The 23,724-nt window shown below is 38.3% G+C and overlaps 1 protein-coding gene across 1 annotated transcript in view; it reads right to left on the bottom strand.

The window, feature by feature from the left end:
* Positions 1-6,962: 6,962 nt before the first annotated feature.
* Positions 6,963-23,724, bottom strand: part of RHAG (Rh associated glycoprotein) — a 28,220-nt gene continuing 11,458 nt past the window's right edge. Inside the window, exons 2-10 of the mRNA XM_037518725.2 lie at positions 18,453-18,636; positions 17,376-17,526; positions 15,649-15,796; positions 15,254-15,420; positions 13,170-13,307; positions 12,498-12,619; positions 8,316-8,389; positions 8,022-8,095; positions 6,963-7,329 (exon numbers count right to left, since the gene is read on the bottom strand). Of these exons, the coding sequence (XP_037374622.2) occupies positions 7,288-7,329; positions 8,022-8,095; positions 8,316-8,389; positions 12,498-12,619; positions 13,170-13,307; positions 15,254-15,420; positions 15,649-15,796; positions 17,376-17,526; positions 18,453-18,636 (1,100 nt within the window). The 3' untranslated portion in view covers positions 6,963-7,287. The remainder of the gene's footprint in view (positions 7,330-8,021; positions 8,096-8,315; positions 8,390-12,497; positions 12,620-13,169; positions 13,308-15,253; positions 15,421-15,648; positions 15,797-17,375; positions 17,527-18,452; positions 18,637-23,724) is intronic.

Raw genomic sequence — 23,724 nt, forward strand, 5'->3', positions numbered from 1 at the left:
AGAATATCTTATTTCTGGAGAGCCTTTTATGATAATGTGGAACTTATGAGAACTAAGTTACTGTAGGTATCAAATTCTGATATTTTATAGGTAAGGAAATTGAGACTAGACAGTTTAGATTTGGTAGGTTCAGGCAGCTTCTTTCAGACAGAGCAGCATTTAGTACTCATGTCTGTTCCTGCTTCAACGCTCCTTATACCACATGGCTTAATGCCATAATACTAAATGTTTTGTACACAACTCCCTGCCTCCTTTTCTTGGCATGGCTTAGAGTCATTGGCAGGCACTAATGAAAACCTTGTGCCAAATTCTGAACACTTGAATAGTGGAAAAGATTAAGCTGCAGGCATAAAACAAAGAGCAGTATTTCTTGGTATGCAAAGTGACTGTTTCAGAGTCATTTTTTCAATGACATCCACACTTTACAGTATTATCATCAAATAGGATCATTTTCATAAACAATGGGTAGAGGAGGAGAAAAAGTTAGTCTGATGAGACCAAATGTGGATGTGTCAGAAATTAAAATGATTTCTATTTAATTTTTTCATATTCTTATATAATAAGCAATAGATCCTAGTGATGCTATTATTATCCCAATGTTATAAAAGAGGAAACTGAGGCTTTAAGCAGTTAACTCATCTGCCCAAGGTCACATATATGGTAATTGAGAGAATTCAAGTTTTCCTGATTCCAAAATTCTTAATCTCTTTGATATATTGATAATTCTCAGTACTGATGATTCACACATCTGGTTCTGATTTTCATCTGGAAATTGATTATAGCTAATAACCAAAAACAAACTGACAAGTGTTTCTAGATATACTCACCCTTTGAATTTATCACAGAATGTCTTCTGGTAATATTATATAACTTTTAAATACTATAGTGTGCATACAAGAGCATACTTCAAGTTCTTCTTTCCTGGCCATTTTGTTATAGTTGTAATAAATTTTACTTTTTGTATATTATTAACCCCAAAGTACATTGTTAATATTTCTTGTTTAAACAGTTATGGAAAAAAAAGGCACCCATGAAGTCTTTTTTTTTAAAGATTTATTTTATTATGCATACAAGAACTGGGGTACAGGCCAGAGGTATGTGTGTGGAGGTGAGAGGATTCACCAGACACAGAGTGGGGAACAGAACAGGCAGATTGACTGAAATACACTGCTGAGGGGAGCAGCGGGCAAGTCAAGAGAGGTCTGCTGCACCATGTGGGTAGCTCCCTGCCCGGGGATCGAACTTGTGCTGCAGAGGCTGTGGATAACTTCATGGGTTGCGTCTTAACCCTTTGGGCCACCAGGGAGGCCCCATGAAGTCTTTTTTAAAATGGAACAGGGGAAGTTACTAAGAAATTGCAACACTTACCTCCTTAAAAAGGGTCAAAGACCTTTGATCTGGGAAAAAGATCTTTGGACTGGGCCAAAAACAATTATTTTAAGAAATCATCAAGTGAAGAAAGTTTGAAAATTGATGATTATGGATTTTTAGGTGGGAAAATGAATCAGTCAGCCTCCTCCCCTTTTTAAAAGATTTATTTATTTATGCATCCAAGAACTGGGGGGTGGTGAGAGGATTCACCAGAAACAGAGTACGGAGCAGAACAGACAGCTCTACTGAAATGCACTGCTGAAGGGAAGAGACAGTGAGGCAGGAAAGGTCTATGAGCCATGTGGGTTAGCTCTCTGGCCGGGATCTAACTCATGCTTTAGTGGCTGCAGTTAGGTTAGCTTCATAGAGGTGAGACTTAACCCCTTGTGCCACCAGGAAGGCCCCAGTGGCCCCCTTTTTTTAAATACTTTCTAGAGAATCAGTAACCAATCATGCGTATTTTTTGTCTTCAAAAAGAAAACATTATTAAGCTGTAAAAACATGGAGTAAAAGTTTTTTGGCTATTTAATTGGGAAGATGGGAGCTTAGATGTGTCCCTTCTCACCACACCCCACAATGCTAATCAAACTACAAAACTCCCATGAGCAATGACAAGGACTTGGCGGGGGTGAGGGGTGGGGGGATGTCAATTAGAACTTTGGACTCTGGCAAATATGATCAAAAACATCCATCCTCTGTGTTGGAGGAGAGTTTGGAAGCAGTTAACAGAAACACATGTGGAAGTATCTGGGAACTATTGATCTACAGACATTTGTGGATCCCTAAGGGGTGGTGATTTATCTTCCCAAGTGATTGTTTCTGGAGTGGCAGCAGGTTTCTTTGCTGTATTATATGTCCATGTATGTATTAAGTCCCTTATGGCTTCTATTCTAGGTTTTGCCAGCTGAGAAGACTGAGGAAGAGAGATTTTATTCAGTCATAAATCCAGGGGAATTATATTTTAGCATCAAGCAGATCTCTGACCCATTCTGCCAGCTATTGCTGAGGTTAAAAGCCAAAGTATATAAGATACTCATGCAACTCAATGGCAAGAAAAAAAATACGATTAGAACATGAGCTGAGAAACTGAATAAATATTTTTTCCAAATGTCTAACAAATACAAGATGTCTAACATTGCTAGTCATTCAGGGCAATGAAAATCCAACCACAACTTCACAGTTGCTAAAATAGCTATTAACAAAAAAAGAAAAGATAAATTCTGGTGAGGATGTGTAGAAAAGATATCTCTGTGTACTATTATGGTAATGTAAATTAGTTCTAGCACCATAGAAAAAAGTAGGGCTGTTCCCCAAAATATTAAAAGTAGAACTACCATATGATTTAGCAGTGCCACTTTTGGGTGTCTATCTATTTATCTATCTATCTGCCTACCTACCTGTCTGTCTGTCTGTCTCTGAGTCTATATGTATATATGTATATGTATATATGTATGAAGGAAATGGAATCAACATCTTGAAGTGACACCTTCACTGTCATATTTATTATAGTATTATTCGCAATAGTCAAGATGTGGAAACAACCCAAATGTCAGTTGATGTATGAATGGATAAGGAACTTGTGGTATATACGTACAATTGGAAAGGAAATCCTGCCTTTTGCAACAGTATTTATGACTCTTGAGAGCATTATGCTAAGTGAAATAAGTCAGACAGACAAAGACAAGTGCTGTATGAGTTCACTTATACGTGGAATCTTAAAAACCGAATTCATAGAAATAGAGCATGGTGATAGTTGATGGGACTAGGGAGTAGGGGAAATAAGGAGATGTTGATAAAATGGTAAACTGCCAGCTATAAAATAACAAAGCTCTGAGGGTTTGATGTACAGCATGGTAACTATGCTTAATGATGCTTTGCTGTATTTAGTGAAAGTTGCTTAAAAATTAGAATTTAAATGCCCTCACTACTACTACTACCACCAGCACAACAAAAAGATAATTATGTGACATGATGTATGTGTTAACTAATTTTATTGTGATAATCATTTCACAAAATATACCTGTATTATATTACCATGTTGTATACTTACACAATTTCATATGCCAATTATATCTCAATAAAGTTGCAAGTAAAAGAATATTACCTTCCAAAGTACTTCCGCAGCTGGAACTTAATAACAGACAACCCACATAACAGGTCCCAGCATCCAGAGTGAAGAGAATTGAGAAAACACACAAAACAAGTGGTTTCTAGCAAAACAGAGCAGTTGGAGAAGTATTTCCATCCCACCCCCACCATCTGCCTCAACCCCAGCTCCTGCTCCAGATCAGCAGAGCTCTCTTACAAAGTAGCTCAGTTTTCACCAAACAGTATAAAATTGCAGTTAATTATAGGCCAGTCTTTTAGATTTAGACTAGAACAAAAACTTCCTGAAATTGATAATCTAAATAATACAACTGGGCCTCCCCTGGTGGCGCAGGTGGTTGAGCGCAGCGCTGTGAAGCTGTCCGTAGCCTCTGCAGCACCGGTTTGATCCCAGCCGGCCGGCGAGGGTCCCACATGGTGCGCAGACCTCTCCTGTCTCGCCACTACTCCCCTCAGCAGTGTATTTCATCAGTCTGCCTGTTCTGTTCCCTGCTCTGTCTCAGATGAATCCTCTCACCCTCCCAAGAATCTGGCCTGTATCCCAGTTCTTGTATAAATAAATAAATAAAACTTTAAAATAAATAAATAATACAACTTAAAATAATCCAATTTATATAAATTAGCCAAGTTATATATATGTGTGTGTGTGTGTATATATATGTATATATACACACACACACACACATATATTATTTGACAACTTAAATGTTTTTTGGAGATGGTAAGGCATAAATAATATTCACTTAAATGTTGACAGAATTGGGTTAGACTTTATACTTAAACTTAAAAATAGAACTCTTTTCCCCAATAAACAAAATCATAAAAACAATAGTATAGCATACACATACACACACACACGCACACACAACTTTGCTGGCTGTACAAAAATGAAACATAAAATAATAATTGCAAACAAATCAATAGATGAATTGAATGAGCAAAGAGAGAATCTCTGTTGCAGAGCCTTGGACCTATAACCTCCAGATACAAATTTGTAAACCTACTTTACCTCAAAAAACATAATTTGGGGAAAAAAACAAAAAACATTGAAAAAAATGGGAAAGATAAAATAGGTTTGTATCTGTCAGCAGATTTTCCATGTGAATAATAGAAGCACAAAAGGAGAAAAAGAGAAGAGAAAGTTCTTAAATATAGACTGAAGTTTATCTGAGCAGAAGAATAATCAAATCTTCAGATTGAAATGCCTCATTAAATTCTAGACAAGATAGATATTTAAAAAGGAGACATAGCAACAACAAAGAAAATAATCCAGTCAAAAAATGGGCAGAAGAGCTAAAAAGAAACTTCTCTGAAGAGGAAATGCAAATGGCCAACAGACATATGAAAAAATGTTCAACATCACTTGTAATCAGGGAAATGCAAATCAAAACTACCATGAGATACCATCTCACACCAGTGAGAATGGCACATATTAAAAAAACTAGCAACAACAAATGTTGGCGAGGGTGTGGAGAAAAAGGAACTCTTCTGCACTGTTGGTGGGAGTGCAAACTGGTCCAACCACTATGGAGAGCTGTGTGGAGATTTCTGGACCTACTAAACATAGAGCTTCCATATGATCCAGCAATTCCACTCCTAGGTATTTACCCAAAGGACACAGAAACATCAATTCCAAAGAACACCTGCACCGCTATGTTTATAGCAGCACTGTTTACAATAGCTAAGCTTTGGAAACAACCCAAATGCCCAAAAATAGATGACTGGATCAAGAAGATGTGGTACATATATACCATGGAATATTACTCAGCATTCAAAAAAGATAAACACATGCAATTTGCAGCAACATGGATGGCGCTGGAAGGGATCATGCTCAGTGAAATAAGCCAAAAAGAAAAAGAAAAATACCGGATGGTCTCACTCATAGCAGGAATCTAGAAAACTTAAATAAGGGACCAGGAAAATGAATATAAGAAAGTGAAAATCAAAATCAACAAAAAACTATGAACCAGAGACACTTTTTGGGGGGTGGGGGGCGGGAAGGGAAGGATTGGGGTCAGAATGGGGCTTTTGCAATTGTATGGGGGAATACAAAAATAAAATTTATTATTTAAAAAAAAAAGAATGACATTTAAAAATAAAATAAAATAAAAGAGAAATTTTATATTTAAAAAAAATAACAGCAATGTCATGCACACTTTGATAACTATGTTTTTGAAGTTCTGTTAAACAATTCATATTTGAGACTATAATTACTTTAAACTGTACATTAGAGTGTTGAAAAAGTCTTATATTACATTCTAAATGCTTCCTGTCTGCTTTACTAACATATACTGAAATAAAGTAGCTTTTTATTAAAAAAAAAATAAAAAAAAATAAAAAGGAGACATACATTATTTTGAAGAAAAGAGCCCAGACACAGAATGAAAAAAGTAAGACTACTCTTCCTAGGAACTGTCTTACCGAAAGCAGGAGAGAAGCAGGTATTGCTGGCCATTGCAACCCAGTTCCTGAACACAACAAAATTAAAGGCTTTATTTTACATCTGAGACTACTCAGCATCCTCCAAGTTTTGCCTTATGAATCAGCAGGGAATTAGGAAGTCTCAGGATATTCTGGTAGGGAAGATGACTCTTATCGATGATCAATAAGGGATTATATGTTTATAAATGAGCAGACTTAAAAGAGAAATTGATGTGCATTTGAAAGAGCTCATCTAGTTGATAGAATATTTAAGATCTATCAATAAATTATACTATTTTATTATATGATTATATAAATATAAAATATATGATTTTCTGTTACTTGTAATTTTTACATTCTAGCATTCAGGATCTGAAATTCTATTAATTGTGGCAGGACTAATGTGCTTAGGCACACCCTGGCAATATTTTAGGATTCTAGGAATAGAAAAAAACCTTAATAAACTTCAGAGAAGAAAAAATTATTTGAATGCAACTACGTCAGTTTTATACCACTATGTTTGTAACCTTTTCTAAAACTCTCTTCTTTTAAACTTATCCTATAAAATAAAAATATTTGCTTCATATTTTTATAGTACATATAAATTGTGATTGTTTATCTGGACTGAGTATGACCTAGATGTAGGGACTGTGTAAATGTGTGTGCTTGTTACTAAAATCAATTCCAACCACCAGAGAAAGGAGAGCAACCAACCAATGCTTTGTTTTATAATAATATTTAATCCACTGAAATTTTATACAAAATAGACTTTGGTCAGATAGCATTCAACTCTGATTGCAAATAGTAAACATGCAAAAGGAATTAAACATTAGAATATTCATGCAAAGATAACATTACTAACTATATCCACTTTCAAAGTAAAAAAAAACATGAACAAAAACAAGCACATTATTGCTTTACATACATACATTTCTTGCATTTTACTTATACAGATTTCTTACAGATTGTTCTTTCATTAGCTTCTGTTTTATCATCTTTTATGCAGTATCCACATTAAGAAACTGACATGATTAGATTATGTTGATTTCTTTATAAAACTGTCTTTATGAGAAAAAATACAAGGATGTATAAGAAATATTCCCCATATACCTACCCATTAGAAGAATCATCTGGGAATCCTGAATAGATCCATTTTACCACATTTTGTGAGTCACAGTCCTTCATTTGAACAATCTTTGGATATCAAGAGTCAGATAAGGATGATTCCACACTGGATGTTGTGGGCTCAGGCTCGATCTTGTCTGGGCCCTATTCTGTTTGGATGCTGATTGTTTGTTTATTTAAACTTGATTCTACATAATGGGGAAGGAAGCTGAAGCCCAGGAATGGTATTCAGATGTCAGGTTCCAGCTGGTTGTGACTGTCGTGTTAATAACGGAGGTCACTGTCATGTTCTCTATGCACCGGGACCTTTAAAGAGATCAAGATTAGGGCTTTTTATTGATCCTTTGCACTGGGCTGTTAGAGGCTAGTATTGAAACAAAGGTACTTTCTAGAATTATTATCCAAGCTTGGTAAGAACTGGGAACAAAAATGGTCTGAGTTGTAGAAAAATAATAGAATAAAAATTTTACCCAACTCATCCTGACTACATTCTCTCCTTCCCAAACCGATTCTCCCTGAAAGTCCCATTGCACCACTCAAGCACTTCTCACTCTTAAAGATTTTTCAGGCAATAATTTGGGAGAAAATTTCAATAGATGAAGAGGTATAAGCTGGAGAAAGAGACTGATGCTTTGTTATTCACAGGACCATTTGTAGGTACTCACAGATTCTTCAAAGTTCCATGTTCTACATGATTTGGCCTACTTACATTTATGGTTTAAGATCTCACACTCCTGCCCAAGATTTTTATTATTTTTATGAATAGCTTTTCTTGTTCTCAGAGGAGTAAAAGGACATTTGTCAGCTAAGTTTTGTCTTTTCTTCCTCTAGTTTCTAATTCTATCTGTCTGGACACATTGTCTTAATAGCTCTCTGTAAATAGGGGTTCATCCAATTTCATCAAATGGATGCCACACAGACATCCAGGCTGGAGGTGAGGAAAGCTTTCGCCTCCTACCACAAGCTATCATATCCTTACCGAGAACACGGTACCATACCTCCCAATAAACAGAATCATCGTAGCAGGTCTGGTCAGATGGCTGCCCCCAGATGGGTATCTTTAGAATTAAACCTGTGAAAGTGGGGAGAAAATGGCAGGTTAGGAAATTGTATAGGAAAAATCTACTGGCATAGTAATTAAAACACTATTGATAAACAGCCATTCTCTTGAGTTTACTTGGCTACTTTACTGCCAGATATTTAGATAGCTTTCAAATTTACTGATAGGTAAGTTAATCATATATTATATTGAAAACATATGGCACAGGGAAATGTTTGCTTTTTATCCTGACCTGTGATCAGCCCTCCAACAATAGCTGTTCCGATTGAAGAACCTAGGGCGGCTGCCTGCATGGCCACTTTATACCTAGGAAACCAAAAGAAAAGGATCACCTTGTTTTTCCAGGATGCACTCCTCTCCTCAAAGCATGCACGCCTGCCATCTTCAGACCAGGGCGCAGCATTACATACAGCAAACAACCATTTCTTAAAATTTTACTTCTCTTTCATGTTTCTGCTTTCTTTGAGAGTTTTAAGCAATATTCAAAAAAACCAAGCACCCTCCCCCCCAAAAAACAAGCCAAAACCCTTATAATCAAGAAACACTTTTTTCTTCAGCAATGGTTTAAAAAAAGATCCTCTTTAAGAGGGGTTGAGTGTTTTCTAAAATCTTGGTATCAGATATCGGATTCGTTCAACAAATATTTACTGAGAACTCATTTTGTGTTAGTTTCTCTTCTAGGTATTCAGGATAGAGTGACATACACCGCCATTTCTTCTCAACCCATCCCCAAAAACAGTTGTGATAAAACTCAAAACTCAATAAGTTAATTTTAGTATACATCAATTTTAGTATATATTATAGTAACAACTCACTGAAGGTATTAAAATATATCTCTACATGTCAAGGCACTTGTAGTTACCTTAAACTGAAATGAGCAAAAAAGTGCCTTTTAATTTTGGAATGGGAGAAAGGGAGAAAAGTTATTAAAATGTATAAGGGTATTGCATGAGCTATAAGTGTGCAGGGATTGTGGGAGTGTCCTTAGCTGAAGTCTCACTCGTAGGAAATTAATAAATATTTGCTGAAAGACTGAATGAATGATTGCAGGAAAGAAAGAATTAGAAAACAAGTCTGCTGGTGATTTCATCCTCATCATCCAAGGGAAAGAATGCACTAAAACCAGATTTCTTTATTTGAAGGGCTTAAATTTTTCTACTGTATAAAAAAAAATGTGCAAGTAACACATGAGACATGGAAAAATATTAGAAACCACTAGTTAAAAAAAAAGAAGGGAGAAAGATTAATTTCTCTCAAATCCTATCAGTATGAAATGTAAAAACGTAAAATATAAACATGTATTTTCATAAAAATGCTACAGTATCAATATTCCTATTAAATCTTATGCCTTTTATGTCAGTAAATGTAGATTTGGATCACAATTTTAATTGCTAAGGGTATAACACTATGCAGATGTACAGTAATAATAATTTTATAGGTTGAATGTTTAGGTTGCTTCCAATGTTTTATTAAAATGCTGTGAGAACACATTTTTAATGAATGTGCTTGTGAACTTGTCCAGTAATTCCACGAAAATAAAACCTAACTAGACATGAGGTTATTAGTAGAAGGTTATATATTCTTAAGAGCTTTTCCAAAGAGTAAATTGTACAATTTATATACTTATTTCTCTACTTTAGCTACTACTCAGTATTGATAGCCATTTAATCTTTATCAATTTGTTAACTGAAAAACTGGTAACTTGTTTAATTTGAATTTCTTTGATTACTGGTGAGGTTGAATATTTAATATATATTTATTATTTTATTTTCTTCTTTTGCAAGCCACATTAATTTTACCAGAATTTTGCCATGATCCTTCCTATGGTCTTAAAAAGAATTTTAATGAACCTGAACATTGTGGGTTCCTATGAGCTGGCTACCAGCTGGCCACTTTTGGGCAACTGTGACCTATTTGCTATCTGCAAATCACAGCAGAGCATTCCTTGACTATCTATGGAGTATAGCCCGTGTCATGAAACAGGCCTGGGGATGCCCAGACCGCTGTTGACCTCATTATGTGACTATCTCCATGGTGGCCTCTGGATAACTCTGCCTGTGATAACATAAAATATTTTGCTGATGCAAATGTCCCCTTCTCTGTTCCACGTAAAACTTTGTCCCCCATTGCAATCCCACCCTCTGGACTTCATTCCTCATACCATTGTCGCATGATCAGCTTCACTAGCCTATATGATTTCAATAATTGGCACAAGAACTTCTGCTCAAATAGCAGAGTCTTGACTTGCAAACTTGCTACATGACTGCTGCGTTCCTGCCACAAAGCAGCAACAAATTTCTTGTCGCAACAGTTCATGACAAAATAGACTTGAGAAACACTGCTGCTAAAAAAATAAAGAGCCTTATTAGAGTTAGGCTATCATTACTGTTGAAATCTCCCTAAAGATTATTAATTTTTCCTTGTATTTTGCTTACTAAGAAAACTGATGCACTTTAGTATTCTGAGTCCATGTGAGTAAATAGTCTTGACTTTTGGACAAGGTATTTTAGCTGCTCTGTGAGAAGAATAAATTTTACTCTCATGAGTGGGCCTTCAGACTTGGCCCTGCCAGCTTCCCCTGTGTCAGTTGTGAAGTGTTGCTAAACCTGCACGCACATGGACTGCACTCAAACATGGAATCTACCCCAAATCCGGCCACCCAGTGAGACCCAGTCTGCAAGAGCCAGACAGACTTGTTTAGTTGCATCTATGGAACAGGTCTAGGCATGATGAACAAAAATTCTTCTCTCCCTAATCATGAGGTACCTCTTAGAGTTTACAGAGTGTTTACACACTTATAACATTTAGGACTTGAGCTCATTCACTCTTGCTTTTATGTAGAGTCCTGATTTGCATTAAAAATCTTGATTTGCATTAAAATACTTTAGTACATGATCTCAACATCCTGTTAGGGCCTGGGGAAAATGGAAAGAAAATATAGCTATTTGGGGGTTTTCCTTTAAAAGGGGAAAAGAGAGGAAAAGTTATAGAAACGAAATGGATCAACTATAGACATGACTTTCTATTCAGTAGAAAATAAGATTAAACAGGTTTTGGAAAAATATGTCATTACCAGTTGCAACAAGATTAAATCTGTTGAAATTGATGAGTGATTTATCTTTTCCAGTTAAGCAACACTAGCTGGTGGTCCCCTTGAGACATTTTCAAACACACATGCACCTTTTTGTAATGGGGATAAAATCAGGGTGAGGCCAGAGGTGTTGGGGTGAAGGAGTCACCAAAGACAGAGTGGAGAACAGGAAATACCTTTCTGGAATACCCCGCAAGGGAGCAGTAGGCGAGTCTGGAGAGGTCTGTGCATAAAAGAGGATTTGAGGCTCTTATGGTTTTCATGGGCTTTCTAATTTGGGGCACCAGTTTGCACCAGACATTTGCTAGGATGTATGGTCTTGGGTGCTGTCTTTTGACACAGAAACATGCCCTGGGCTCTGCTTCTGCATTCCTGGAGCTGGGCTGGTTTTTCTGGTCTTGGTGATCAGTCTTGTGACCTAGTCTCCAAGGCAACCTTATCACTTCCTTATCTATTCATTCCTCCCAAACTTGTCTGCTGGGCCAGGAGTGGGGGCTTAGTTTTTAACCTTATTACGCAGTAGACACTTCATGTTTTCAATTTGTTTCAGAAATTGAGTATTTTGATTCCTCTTTCTTTCTCAGTGTTATGGAGTTTATGATCTTCCTAGTTGCTTCATATCAAGTTGTACTAATCATGTTGCCTAAAAGTGATAACTGATGGTTTATGAAGGACTTGATTGATAGTTATTCTTCCTCTGGCCACTTAAATGAATACTTACGCTCTTTAGAAAGAATCCAGGTCTGTTAGAACTAGAAGGGATTTTAGGGAGTAAATAGTACAATATTTTCATTTCACGGAAGAAAAAACTGAGAACCCGAAGGTTGGGTGACTTGCAAAAGTGCTAGTTAGTAGCAAAATTGGAGCCATCTGCAAGTCTTCCTAATTTCCTGGATCCAACTGCTTTCTACATTATTTAACTCATCCTTTTTTTTGTATGGGTCAAGTGGAAATGATTCCTCACTCCATCACATCTGTCCCCCACCCCTTTCCGGTGGGACTAAGTAAAAGATTAGGATTACTATAATCTGATTGTGATCATTGCATTGCCCTAACTGCTAGGGGACAGTGGACTATGGTACAGAAATTTAAATTAAGAATGCTAATTAAAAAAAAAATTAACAGTGGTTAAGACATGTCTTCTAGTCCAATTCTATTTGATGAACTGTGTTTCTGATTTCAACAAGAACACTACTTACAAACTATGGCTTAGATTGCTAACGAAAAAGTTGTCTCATTATGGGATTTCTTAAAGAATAAAAGAAAGCTTCAAAGAGCCTCGGAAGACCAGACGGAGGCAGGAATACCCATAGTTTAACTCACATGTCAGATGATTTCATGGCTACGGCCACAATGCCGGCGAGCCCTCCGACCAGACCTGGTAAGCCGTGCAGGTTATGAACCCCACATGTATCTTGGATCCTCAGTTTAGTAGCAAAAAATGGCTAAAATTGTGAAAAAGAGGATTCTGTATAACTGACATAAATGATCGAGCAGGAAAACTTTTATCTATAGTCTAGTTCTCCATTCACATTCAAAATCTGCTTAAATCAAAGACTGAATACGCTGGTGGTAAAACTGCTCTTTCAGGCTTTAGAAAATGGCTGTGAAGGTGAGTGATGTCAATCCTATTGAACTACCGATGATAAGCGATATTCTTAAAAAGGCACTGAGTCCTTAATTATATAAAACAACCAAGCAACGAAACTCTAATGGAGTTGCCCCAGAGGAAAGTAACACAAATGCTTAGCATTCAGTTCATTCTAAGTTGTAAACAACTGATATCAGATTCTTTACTGCAACACAAAAAAGTCAGGAAAATGTAGAAAGCACAGGACTCCTAAAATGTGAGTGTTATTTCTGACAGGAAGGCAAATCACCCTCAAGGAGAAAAGGTGCTTATGGGAGGGATTTTTGTAGCTGTTCCCTGCAGGTGGGATGTGAGAAGGTAAAGTTGCAGATTCAATATTTGACTCGAGCAGCCATCATACTTACAGTCAGGAACTTGTACCCAAGCACAGAGACCATTCCTGCAACACTCCCAATGATCATAGAACCGTAGGGGTTAATTGCCATGTCGGCACACGTGCCCACAGCCACTCCACCAGCAAGGGTTGCGTTCTGAATGTGGACCTGTGTGGGAGACAGAGACAAGGATGAGGTGGGCTAAACCAGACAGAGTTCAGGTGAACTGAAGGATTCTAGAATTCGTTACACACTGTGGCATATTCTTTATTTGAAATGGCTACTGATTCTTTGTAATTCCAGAAGACATTTCTTCCAAGCAGCTGATTTTTTTTAAGTGTTAGAATGACATATATTTATTCATTTATTTTTAATAACAACAACTGTGGCTTCTTTATTTTAATTTTATATCTTGTTATTTACACATGCTTGGAGTGCAACAGGTCCACAACAGGTCTGCAGTTGCCAATAAATTCTCAGGCAGGAAGATTTCATTTTATATAAATCCATGTTTATATGAAACCACAAACCTGTCTCCCCTTTGTATCTTACCACTCAAATTCCTGCTAGGAATTTAGTTCCATATTCTTGTCTACTTGGGTCATTTTAATAAGTTAGGAAATAACTGTCTCTGTTCTCTTTTTGGGTGATAGCCCTTATTCATGCTAACACTGTTGGATAACCTTCCAAGTGTTTTTCAAAATAGCATGTTTCTGTGATCAAAACTACTTAAAAGTTAGCACTTATGTTCTCCTATCTGTTATTCCTGTTACCTTGTATTTTCTTTCATTTATACATTTTAAATGTAGTATTTTTTTCTTACATCATTTTTAATTTTTGGACAATACATGAGTTCTCCCCTCGATGGTCACTGTAGTTCTCCTGTAACAGGGTGGTCCCCAGGAAAGGGGGAGGTTCCCTGCCCCACCCAAGGGAGGGTGGAGCTGAGCAGGGAGAGGAGAAGCTGCAGAAGAGACTGAGGAAGGAAGCAGGATGGAGCCAGCAGACCTGGAGGAGGCGCATGGAGCCTAGAGACACGTGAAGAAACTGTGCTTGTCTTTTGGTCGTGGACTGGGTGACACAGATGTGGGTGAGACCCGTGGGGAGGTGACCATGGCAGCTTTTATCTTGATGTTGATTTTGCTCTTTTCCTTCCAGGCTTGTCTGGTTGTTTCTGACCCTTTTCTGTGGGTCCCCACTGGAAGATGCTTTAGACTTGTTGCAGGCTTTGGGGCCTTGTTCTGGGCCGATCCCATATGGATGGAGTTTTACCCACGAGGGGATGGGTAACTTTGGGTGCTTCATTTAGAAACTAGACTCTTTGCCTTACCTGTATTGTTTCCCAGTTTTAATTAAAGTTCCTTCCCATTAAAGTCTCATATGTTTTGTGTTGATGCGGCGGATGGCAGAACCCATTTAGAATAGGCAGGTTTGCGGGGTTTGGGCTGCCCCTCTCCCTGTCCTATAACACTCCCACCACCATAACACCCACAGTCCACCACCATGTTCCCTTGTGCTCTTCTCCCCCCTTGTTTTCATCTCTCTCCCCATCTTCTTTCCCTCCCCCTTCCTTCCTGGATGCCTCATAGCTGTGGTCAGTTTCAAGATTTGTCTTTGTTTGGTTTTTCTAGATTCCATATATAAGTGAAACCATCCAATTTTTTTCCTTTTCCTTCTGACTTATTTCCAAGCAGTTGATTTTTAATGTCTTTCTCATCAAGGTTCCTTGGCAGAGCATGAGTGATGAGTTTAGAATCTAGTTGTGTGGCAGGATGTGAGGAAATGTAAAGCAGTTCTAGTGGAATGGTGGGAGTGTATAGAACAATTATCCAAATGGAGGATTTGTGGGGGCCTAATATTGGAGAAGAAAGAATTGGGGTTTCTTTCTTTTTATAACCTGTTTTCATAACTGGGGAGTTGGTCTCCGCCTGTTGCTGTCTGCTGGACATCATACATTTGATGAGTAAATGCATGAAGGGTATTTTCAAAATATGCTTCAAGTTCTGAAGTGTCGATCTGTTCTGATAGCTCAGCATTGATTCAGAAATGACCTACCTCTAAGCCACCATCAATGTGTTTGGTGAAATCTGCATGGGGGCTCATAGGGCACTCACCATATCAAGTTTGCCTCGGTGCTCAACAAGGCTGGACAATGCATAGGCTGTGACCACACAGGCGGCTAGAGAGAAGTAGGTGTTTACAATGGCCCGGTACTGATTGTCTGCAGGTTCAGCAATGGCCGAATTAAAGCTGGGCCAAAACATCCACAGGAAAAGAGTCCCTGGAATAAACAACAACAAGAAAGTATTAGTTTTGAACTTGGAAGACAGTCCAGGTGAGGCTGTCTTGGGCACTGATAAAAGGTCTACTATTGGAGCATTGAGTCAGCATAAACAAAAGTAGTATTCAGAGTATGTTCCTTCTTGAACATCTTTGCATTTTCATTGGAGTTAACCTCCCCCTTGAATGATGAAATAGACAAGAACCAGGTAAGTTCATCTCAGCTCACCAATCATTGCAAACAAATCCGAGTGGTACACAGACTCCTCATTGTCATGCCCCATTCTCAGGCCAGGTCGATATAAGATGCCTGCTACTGCCAAGCCAAAGTAGGCCCCAAAGGCATGGATGGTCATTGATGCTCCAACATCAGATGCCTGAGAGGCAAAACATTCAGGTAAATGGAGGTGATACTGAGTCTCGCTACAGGAGCAAAGTCAATTAAAGAATGGTGTCTTTGATCAAACAAAAAAAATATTGAGAGAGAAAGAATATTGGGGAAAGGAAAGTAAATGGATAATACTATGAGAAAAAATACAGGTTTCAAAACCACAAAAAATTAACTTTCAGTTCTAACTAAGGCACTTCCCTGAAATGTGGCTTTAAACAACTTATATTCCTCTGAATCTCACATTTTGTGATCTGGAAAAATATTACCCAACTGGAGAGAACTGTAATGAGACTTAGATAAGATCATGTTTGTAAAATGCTAGGTCCCCAGGGGGAACTCAATTCACTCCTGATGAGGGAGATTTTCAGTTAAATATTATGCATGACATTTGATACAACACAAGGGTGGTTTTGTATTCAATTGACATTGCATTTAAACTCAATTGCAACTCAAAGACTTGAAGCTTCAAAAGCCCAAGTTCTTCCCACATTTTTTTCTTCTATATGACAACATGAAAACCAACTGAGGTCTAAAGATCATTTGAAGAACTATTCTTTAGTCTCCCTTGTAGGCCACAGTATGGATTTGATCTAGCTTTCTTGTCTCTAGAGGGAAGTTCAGCATTAGCAAGAGAACGTATTACTTATTTATTAAGGTAGAAAAATGACGCTGATTTAATAATTTACATCAATATATCCCAAATAATGTAGATTTTCATGCTTAATAAATACCTATGTACCTTTCAGCTTCAGCATAATTGTGATGTCCTTGGAGAACCCTTTCTGGATTCTACAACCTAAACTGAGTCTTCTTGTTACACTCATTCTTAGTGCTGTCAACTTGTTTTTTATATCATGTATTACACTTTATAATAATATTTGAATGTGTGTGTATGCATGTGCACACACATGTGTGAGCACAGCTGCCTGTGAGTGGGTGGATGAATGCACGATTGGTGCTTTTCATCTGTCTCCACCACTAGATTGCAAACTCTATAAAGAGAGGCGCTTTATTCTATTGGTCATTGAATCACCAACACATGTCACCTACAGAAAAGTATCAGAAATGTTTACTATTGGGTTAAATGTTCAGTAGAAGTATATTCAACATACTGGAAAGTGCCTGGGAATGTATCTTGGGGTGGCAATGAAATTTTCATGGAGCAGAAGAAATTTGAACTAGACTGGAACAGAAGCCCTAGCAAAGACCATTCACCTCATTGAAAAAGGAACTGATCATTGGTAGAAATTAGGGCCATGAAGTTAGAAAAATTCTGATTTGAGTCCAGATTTAGGCAAGACATTTAGCACCTGTGATCCTCTGTTTTATTGTACACAAATAGTAATGATAACGTATACTTTACAATGTTGTTGTGATAATGAAATGAGATCTTTATAAAACTTCTGGTTGATAGTAGGAAACCAAATAAATGATAACTATTCGTTACTGTTTGCTACTACATAACTCTCACCCAAGTTTGGCCTTGCGTAAAGTGGGAATCTATTATGTGTTGTGGCCAGAACTAATGCCTAAAGCTAGGTAAGTGTACATATTCTATCACTTACCTGAAACTTCTCCACAACCAGATGTTCATTGCCAGCAAAGATAGTAATTTCTATAATGGTCATGATCAGCATCTGGACTGGACTTGTTTTTCCCAGAACAGCTCCAAAAGAAATCAGGGCTGTGGCTGTACTGAAGTCTGCATTTATCATGCTGAGGGGTAAAGAAAGAATACATTGGAGAAGAACAAATGATAACATAACCTTATCCAGAGTACAAGGTCCTCACCCAACTAGCCTCATCTGGAGCTTCTCACAGGCCTAAATCTGTCTTTTTCCACTTCTTACCCCAAATTTCTTCTATATACCAGATACTCTATAGTTGCTTAACATTTCCTTTAGTTTAATATACCCGCTCTTTATCTCGTTTAGGGTTTTACTTTCTTTTTTGCTGATCTGATGAATGAATTATTTCCTGGAGTGTTTGTACTCATGCACAACAAGAACACATGTTTACATTTCAAAAACAATCTTAGAAAAATAACTAATGGAGGGTTTTTCCTCTGTAGCTGAGATGGAAGGGTTAATAATTATATGAAAGGGAGGGGCCTCCCTGATGGCTCAAGAGGTTAAGCACAGCACTATGAAGCAATCCGCAGCCTCTGCAGCATGAGTTCGATCCCTGGCCCGCCAGGGAGCAACCCACATGGTGCAGCAGACCTCTCCTATCTCTCCTGCTGCTCATCTCAGCAGTGTATTTCAGTCAGTCTGCCTGTTCTGTTACCCACTCTGTCTCCGGTGAATCCTTTCACCCCCACCCCCACCCCCTGCATCTCTGGCCTGTACTCCAGCTCTTGTATGCATAAATAAATAAATCTTTAAAAAAAATTATATGAAAGGGAATTTCTCATACCCTTACATTTGAGCCAAAGAGGATATAGACATGAGCGTATGACCCAGCTCAGTAGACTATGGCACTCACTTGGATCCTTGGGTCCCAACAACCATCTGTTGTCCAAGGGAGGCAATTTGCCAGATTGTCAGACAATTTAAGAGTCTGCACAGACCCTGACTGACAAGAGACTGAGTAGGGAAACAATTGCTCTGAAAACACAATGCTTGAAAAGTAAAGGGTGTCACCTCTTGATTCCAATGTGGATTTTCTCTCCGTGGCTGTGCAAGAGGCCCTGTGCAATAGTGCCCCACTGGAGACCCAGAGCGGCTATGAGTAAGTTGATGCCCACACTGCTGAAGCCATATTTCTTCAGGAAGGTCATGAGGAAGCCAAACCCAACAAATATCATAACATGCACATCTTGGAATACTGGAAAATATTAAAGAAGAAATCTGCATTAGGGAAGCATTAAGAAAATGTCATGTTATAAATATCCCATTTATTAAGTGTACATCCTTTGCATAAGACACTGCGGAGGGAGAACATTAACTGGGCAGAAAAAGACTGGGTTCCAGGGCCATTTGGCTACTACCAGCCATAAGACCTTAGGCCAGTTATTTGGTATTTGAGCCTTTTTCTGGAACACTGTACTACCATTCCATAGTATCATTTGTCCTCTCCTGAAAGAGTTTTTCATTACTTTTCACTAGGGGCCGTGCATGCACTCTTTTAAAGACTTCCCCATTACTGCAGGGGAAATCATATTTCCTCTTTACTTCCACATTGCTTTCTGTATTTACCTCAGCTTTGATATTTGACATGTATGGCATTTCTCTAGCATGCATCTCACTGTCATAGTTACTTAGTCCATGAGATGTCCTTTTCCTGCACTGTGTTGTGAGTTTCCTGATGAAGGGTTAGGGCATATTCATCCTTTGCCCAGAGTTTTCATTTGCGCCCCAGGCATAAGAACATACACATAGGGAAAGAGGCAATCATGACTGGATGAATGAGTTGCAGTCTCCACATATCAAATGTGTAGAGTAGCACTGACCTTGGAAATCTTACCAGATCATTATTAGAATCACATGGGGTAATATCTTTTTAGCAGTTTCATTGTATTTTTATTTGTTAAATATTATTTTATTTATTTGTTTATTTTGTAAATTACAACATGTTAGCTGAATTATTTTATTTTTAAAAGATTTGTTTTTATTTATTTATGCATACAACCTCTGGTGTAAGCCAGAGGTTCCAGGATGAGGGGTGAGAGGATTCACCAGTGACAGCGTGGAGAGCAGAACAGGCAGATGTACTGAAGTACACTGCTGAGGGGAGCAATGGGCAAGACAGGAGAGGTCTGCTGAACCATGTGGGTTAGCTCCCTGGTCAGGGATCATACTCAGAATGAAATACAATCATACTTGTATTTTCTACAAGGTCTCCCTATGCACCTATGTGTGTGTGAAAGAATTGGATAAGGCATCCCTGCATGTCTGCCTTGAGACAATGGCCCACATCATGAGGTGGCCGGGGATGCATAGGTAATGATTGACTGAGTGCGTGTTCAGGGTCCAAGACAACTTGGGATCATCCCAGAAATTACACCAGGCACCTGCACGGGAAATACTCCCTGTAGATGTGGCCAACATGTCCCCTGTTCCTATATAATTGATTACCCTTTGATCCCTTTGAAATCCTGTTCCCCATAAGATGAATACCCTTTGTTTTCCCTGGCCCCTGCTTCTCCTGCCATTGCCACATAATCATGTTTATTCATTATTACTAAATAAATAGCAAGAGAGCTGCTCACAAAGCAGCAGAGTCTTGCCTTGCAAATGTGCTCCATGACTCGTCTCTCAAACGTGTTCCCGGGAACATGTGGTATGCTCCTGACCACCAGAATCTAACAGTTGTAATTGTGAGTTACTTGTTTTTTCTCAGTAAAATCTGTAGTTACAATGACATGCTGTCAATGCGGGGTCAAATATCAATGTTCTTAATGACCCAGCACTGTGAAAACATAGGTTTTTTTTTTTTATCATTTGAAAATTTTATTTTTATTTTATTTTTTTACTTTTTTAATTTAAATTTTATTTTTATATTCCCCATACAATTACAACCCCCTTATTTTGACCCCAATCCCTCCTTTTCCCACCCCTGCCCCCATAGAGTGTCTCTGGTTCATAGTTGTTTGTTGATTTTGATATTTTCTTTCTTATAGTTATTCTTTTTCCTGGTCCCTTATTTAAGTTTTCTAGATTCCTGCTATGAGTGAGACCATCCGGTATTTTTCTTTTTCTTTCTGGCTTATTTCGCTGAGCATGATCCCTTCCAGCGCCATCCATGTTGCTGCAAATTGCATGTGTTTATTTTTTTGAATGCTGAGTAATATTCCATGGTATATATGTACCACATCTTCTTTGATCCAGTCATCTATTTTGGGCATTTGGGTTGTTTCCAAGTTTAGCTATTGTAAACAGTGCTGCTATAAACATAGGGGTGCAGGTGCTCTTTGGAATTGATGTTTCTGTGTCCTTTGGGTAAATACCTAGGAGTGGAATCCACAGATTTATGGTCAACTAATCTTTGACAAAGGAGCAAAGAATATGCATTGGAGCAAAGAAAGTTTGTTCAATAAATGGTGCTGGGAAAACTGGGTCGCTACATGCAAAAGAATGAAGCTTGACTACTACCTAACACCATGCACAAAAACCAACTCAAAATGGATTAAAGAACTAGACATAAGACCTGAAACCATAAAATACATAGAAGGAAATATAGGTGAAACACTACATGATATGAACATCAAAGACATCTTTACAGACACATCACCCAATGCAGTGATAGTGAAAGCAAAGATCAACAGCTGGGACTACATCAAATTAAAGAGCTTCTGCACAGCAAAAGAGACAATAACAAAAACAAAGAGAAACCCTACCAACTGGGAGAAAATTTTTGCACACAACACTAATGATAAAGGACTGATCACAAAAATCTACAAAGAGCCGATGAGACTCAACAACAACAAAGAAAATAATCCAGTCAAAAAATGGGCAGAAGAGCTAAAAAGAAACATCTCTGAAGAGGAAATGCAAATGGCCAACAGGCATATGAAAAAATGTTCAACATCACTTGTAATCAGGGAAATGCAAATCAAAACTACCATGAGATACCATCTTACACCAGTGAGAATGGCACATATTAAAAAACTAGCAACAACAAATGTTGGCGAGGTTGTGGAGAAAAAGGAACTCTCCTGCACTGTTGGTGGGAGTGCAAACTGGTCCAACCACTATGGAGAGCTGTGTGGAGATTTCTGGACCTACTAAACATAGAGCTTCCATATGAAAATATAGGTTTTTAAGACTGAAAAGTTTGGTGCCATTGTAAATAAAGCAGTACACCCAATATCATAGCATGCTTCGTGAGAAAAAGAGGCTAAATTTCCTTGACCTGTTTTGTTAGCACTTTCTAAACAAAGAAGCACCAAACAGACAAAAGAAAGTCTGTGGGCTCTTTGAAAATAAAATATTTGACTTGGTGTCTTGAGATGTAGGGTCAGGTCCCTCAATTATTATGTGGTTGTGTGACCTGGGCCAAGTCACTAATTTTCTGTGAGCTTTGTGTTCTTATTTGCAAAAGTGAAAAGGTCCTACTTTCCAGGGTAGCTTTGAGTCTAAAAACCCTGTGGGCATGAGTGTGCAGTGGGCACTGTACACATAAAACATAAGATCAGATACAAATACTGAGACTACAAGCCCTTCCCTCAAGAAATTTACAACTTAAACATCTATTGGGAAACATCTATTTGACTGAACCATATGAAAATGACACTTTTGCATTGAAATAACCAATGGACATGTTTGGAATATTTGTGATTTTCTTATCATTCAAATGAATAGATACACACAACAAATTGAGTTAAATTGGGAACAAATAAAAAGCCGGAGAGAAAAAAATAGAACCCTCAAATGTTGAATTAATAATAATCATTGTGGCCAGAGGTTTAAGTGGAAATAGCCTTCAGGAGACCATGCCTGGAAAATACAATTCCAAATTTGTTTGTCCAAATGAGGGATGAGGATTTAAATTGAGGTCTGATTAGGGGGCCTCCCTGGTGGCACAGGGCTTTAAGTCTCAGCACTATCAAGCTATCGCCAGCCACTGCAGCATGAATTTGATCCCCAGCCAGGGAACTAACCCATATGGCACAGCAGACCTTTCCTGTGTCGCTTACTGCTCCCCTCGGCAGTGTATTTCAGTGGAACAGCTTGGTCTGCTCCTCACTCTGTCTCCAGTGAATCCTCACACCTCTGGCCTACAACCCAGTTCTTATATGCATAAATAAATAAAAATAAATCTTAAAAAAAATTTAGGCCTGATTCCTTCAATTCCTTCATTTATTGAGCACAAAAAACTTTTGGGGCATCTGACATATTTTAAGGACTGCAAGGCATAGTTTTGGCTTCCCGGATACTCGGAGATATGTGCTACCCCTTGATTCTCTCTAGTTCTGTTCTAATGTCAAGCTCAGGAGGAAGTCTATCCAAATGTGACAGCTATGATACCCCACTTGTCTCATGTAGCAGAACCAGTAATGACTGCCCACAGCTGCCCTTCAGACTCCAGGGATACCAGTTGATAGCCCTAGGCAATCAGTTCTCTGGGAGAAGAGCTTTTCTTGCTCAAAGTCACAGTCCTTCCCCAAGCCCACCCTCAATGATTGATTCTCATGAGCATGCTCTTGCTTCAGGAACCAACCACCTGAAGCTAGATAGTCCAAATTCAGAGCTTCCTGTGAGGTCAGCAGAGAAATTCTCTTTGTCCAAATCCTTCCTGTGCAGGTTTGATCCTTAAATGTCCCCTAATAAATGCCTTTCAGGCTAATAGCTGTCTTAGAGTCTGTTTCCTAAGGAACCTAAGCTGTAAGCCACCTTGCCTGTAGGCTCCCCTCCACCCCCCCTTCCATAGCGTGAAGAAAGAATTTACCTTGCTTTCTCCTCTGACACAAGCTACAAACCACATTTAGTTTAGGACATTGCATATTAAATCTGATAACTAATCTGTGGTGGTGATCTTGCCCAGTTTGAAGTTATTGGATTTCCAATGGTACCTCCCATTTGAAAAGAGTCCCTAGGAGGGATGGGACTTATCCTGATGTATTACAGTATGACAAATAACAGGCCAGAGAGATCAAGGTGGCATTATAGATTGAATGACAGTCTCTTTTGGTGTTCAAGAAGCCAGTCTTTTGTGTTTGTGCAGCAAATATAAGAATCAAGAACATGAGAAACACAGATTCAACTTTCCAGGACTCAAGTATACACCAGAGTCCTTCACTCTTTCTGACCATGCATTGAAACGTTGGTTATTTTATTGTTCCCTGAAGCTGCCTCTGAGAGCAGTAGTATGAAGGTGAGCAAGGTTATCTGGTCTCTGAAAATCTTCCCTCCCGGAAGCTCTGCTTAAGTCTCAGAGCAAGGAAGTTAAGTCTTTTCTCTTGCAAGGTAGTGC

The sequence above is a fragment of the Talpa occidentalis genome, unplaced genomic scaffold (genome assembly GCF_014898055.3).
Source record: "Talpa occidentalis isolate TD23 unplaced genomic scaffold, MPIMG_talOcc4v2.1 talOcc4.2, whole genome shotgun sequence".
Lineage (NCBI taxonomy): Eukaryota > Metazoa > Chordata > Mammalia > Eulipotyphla > Talpidae > Talpa > Talpa occidentalis.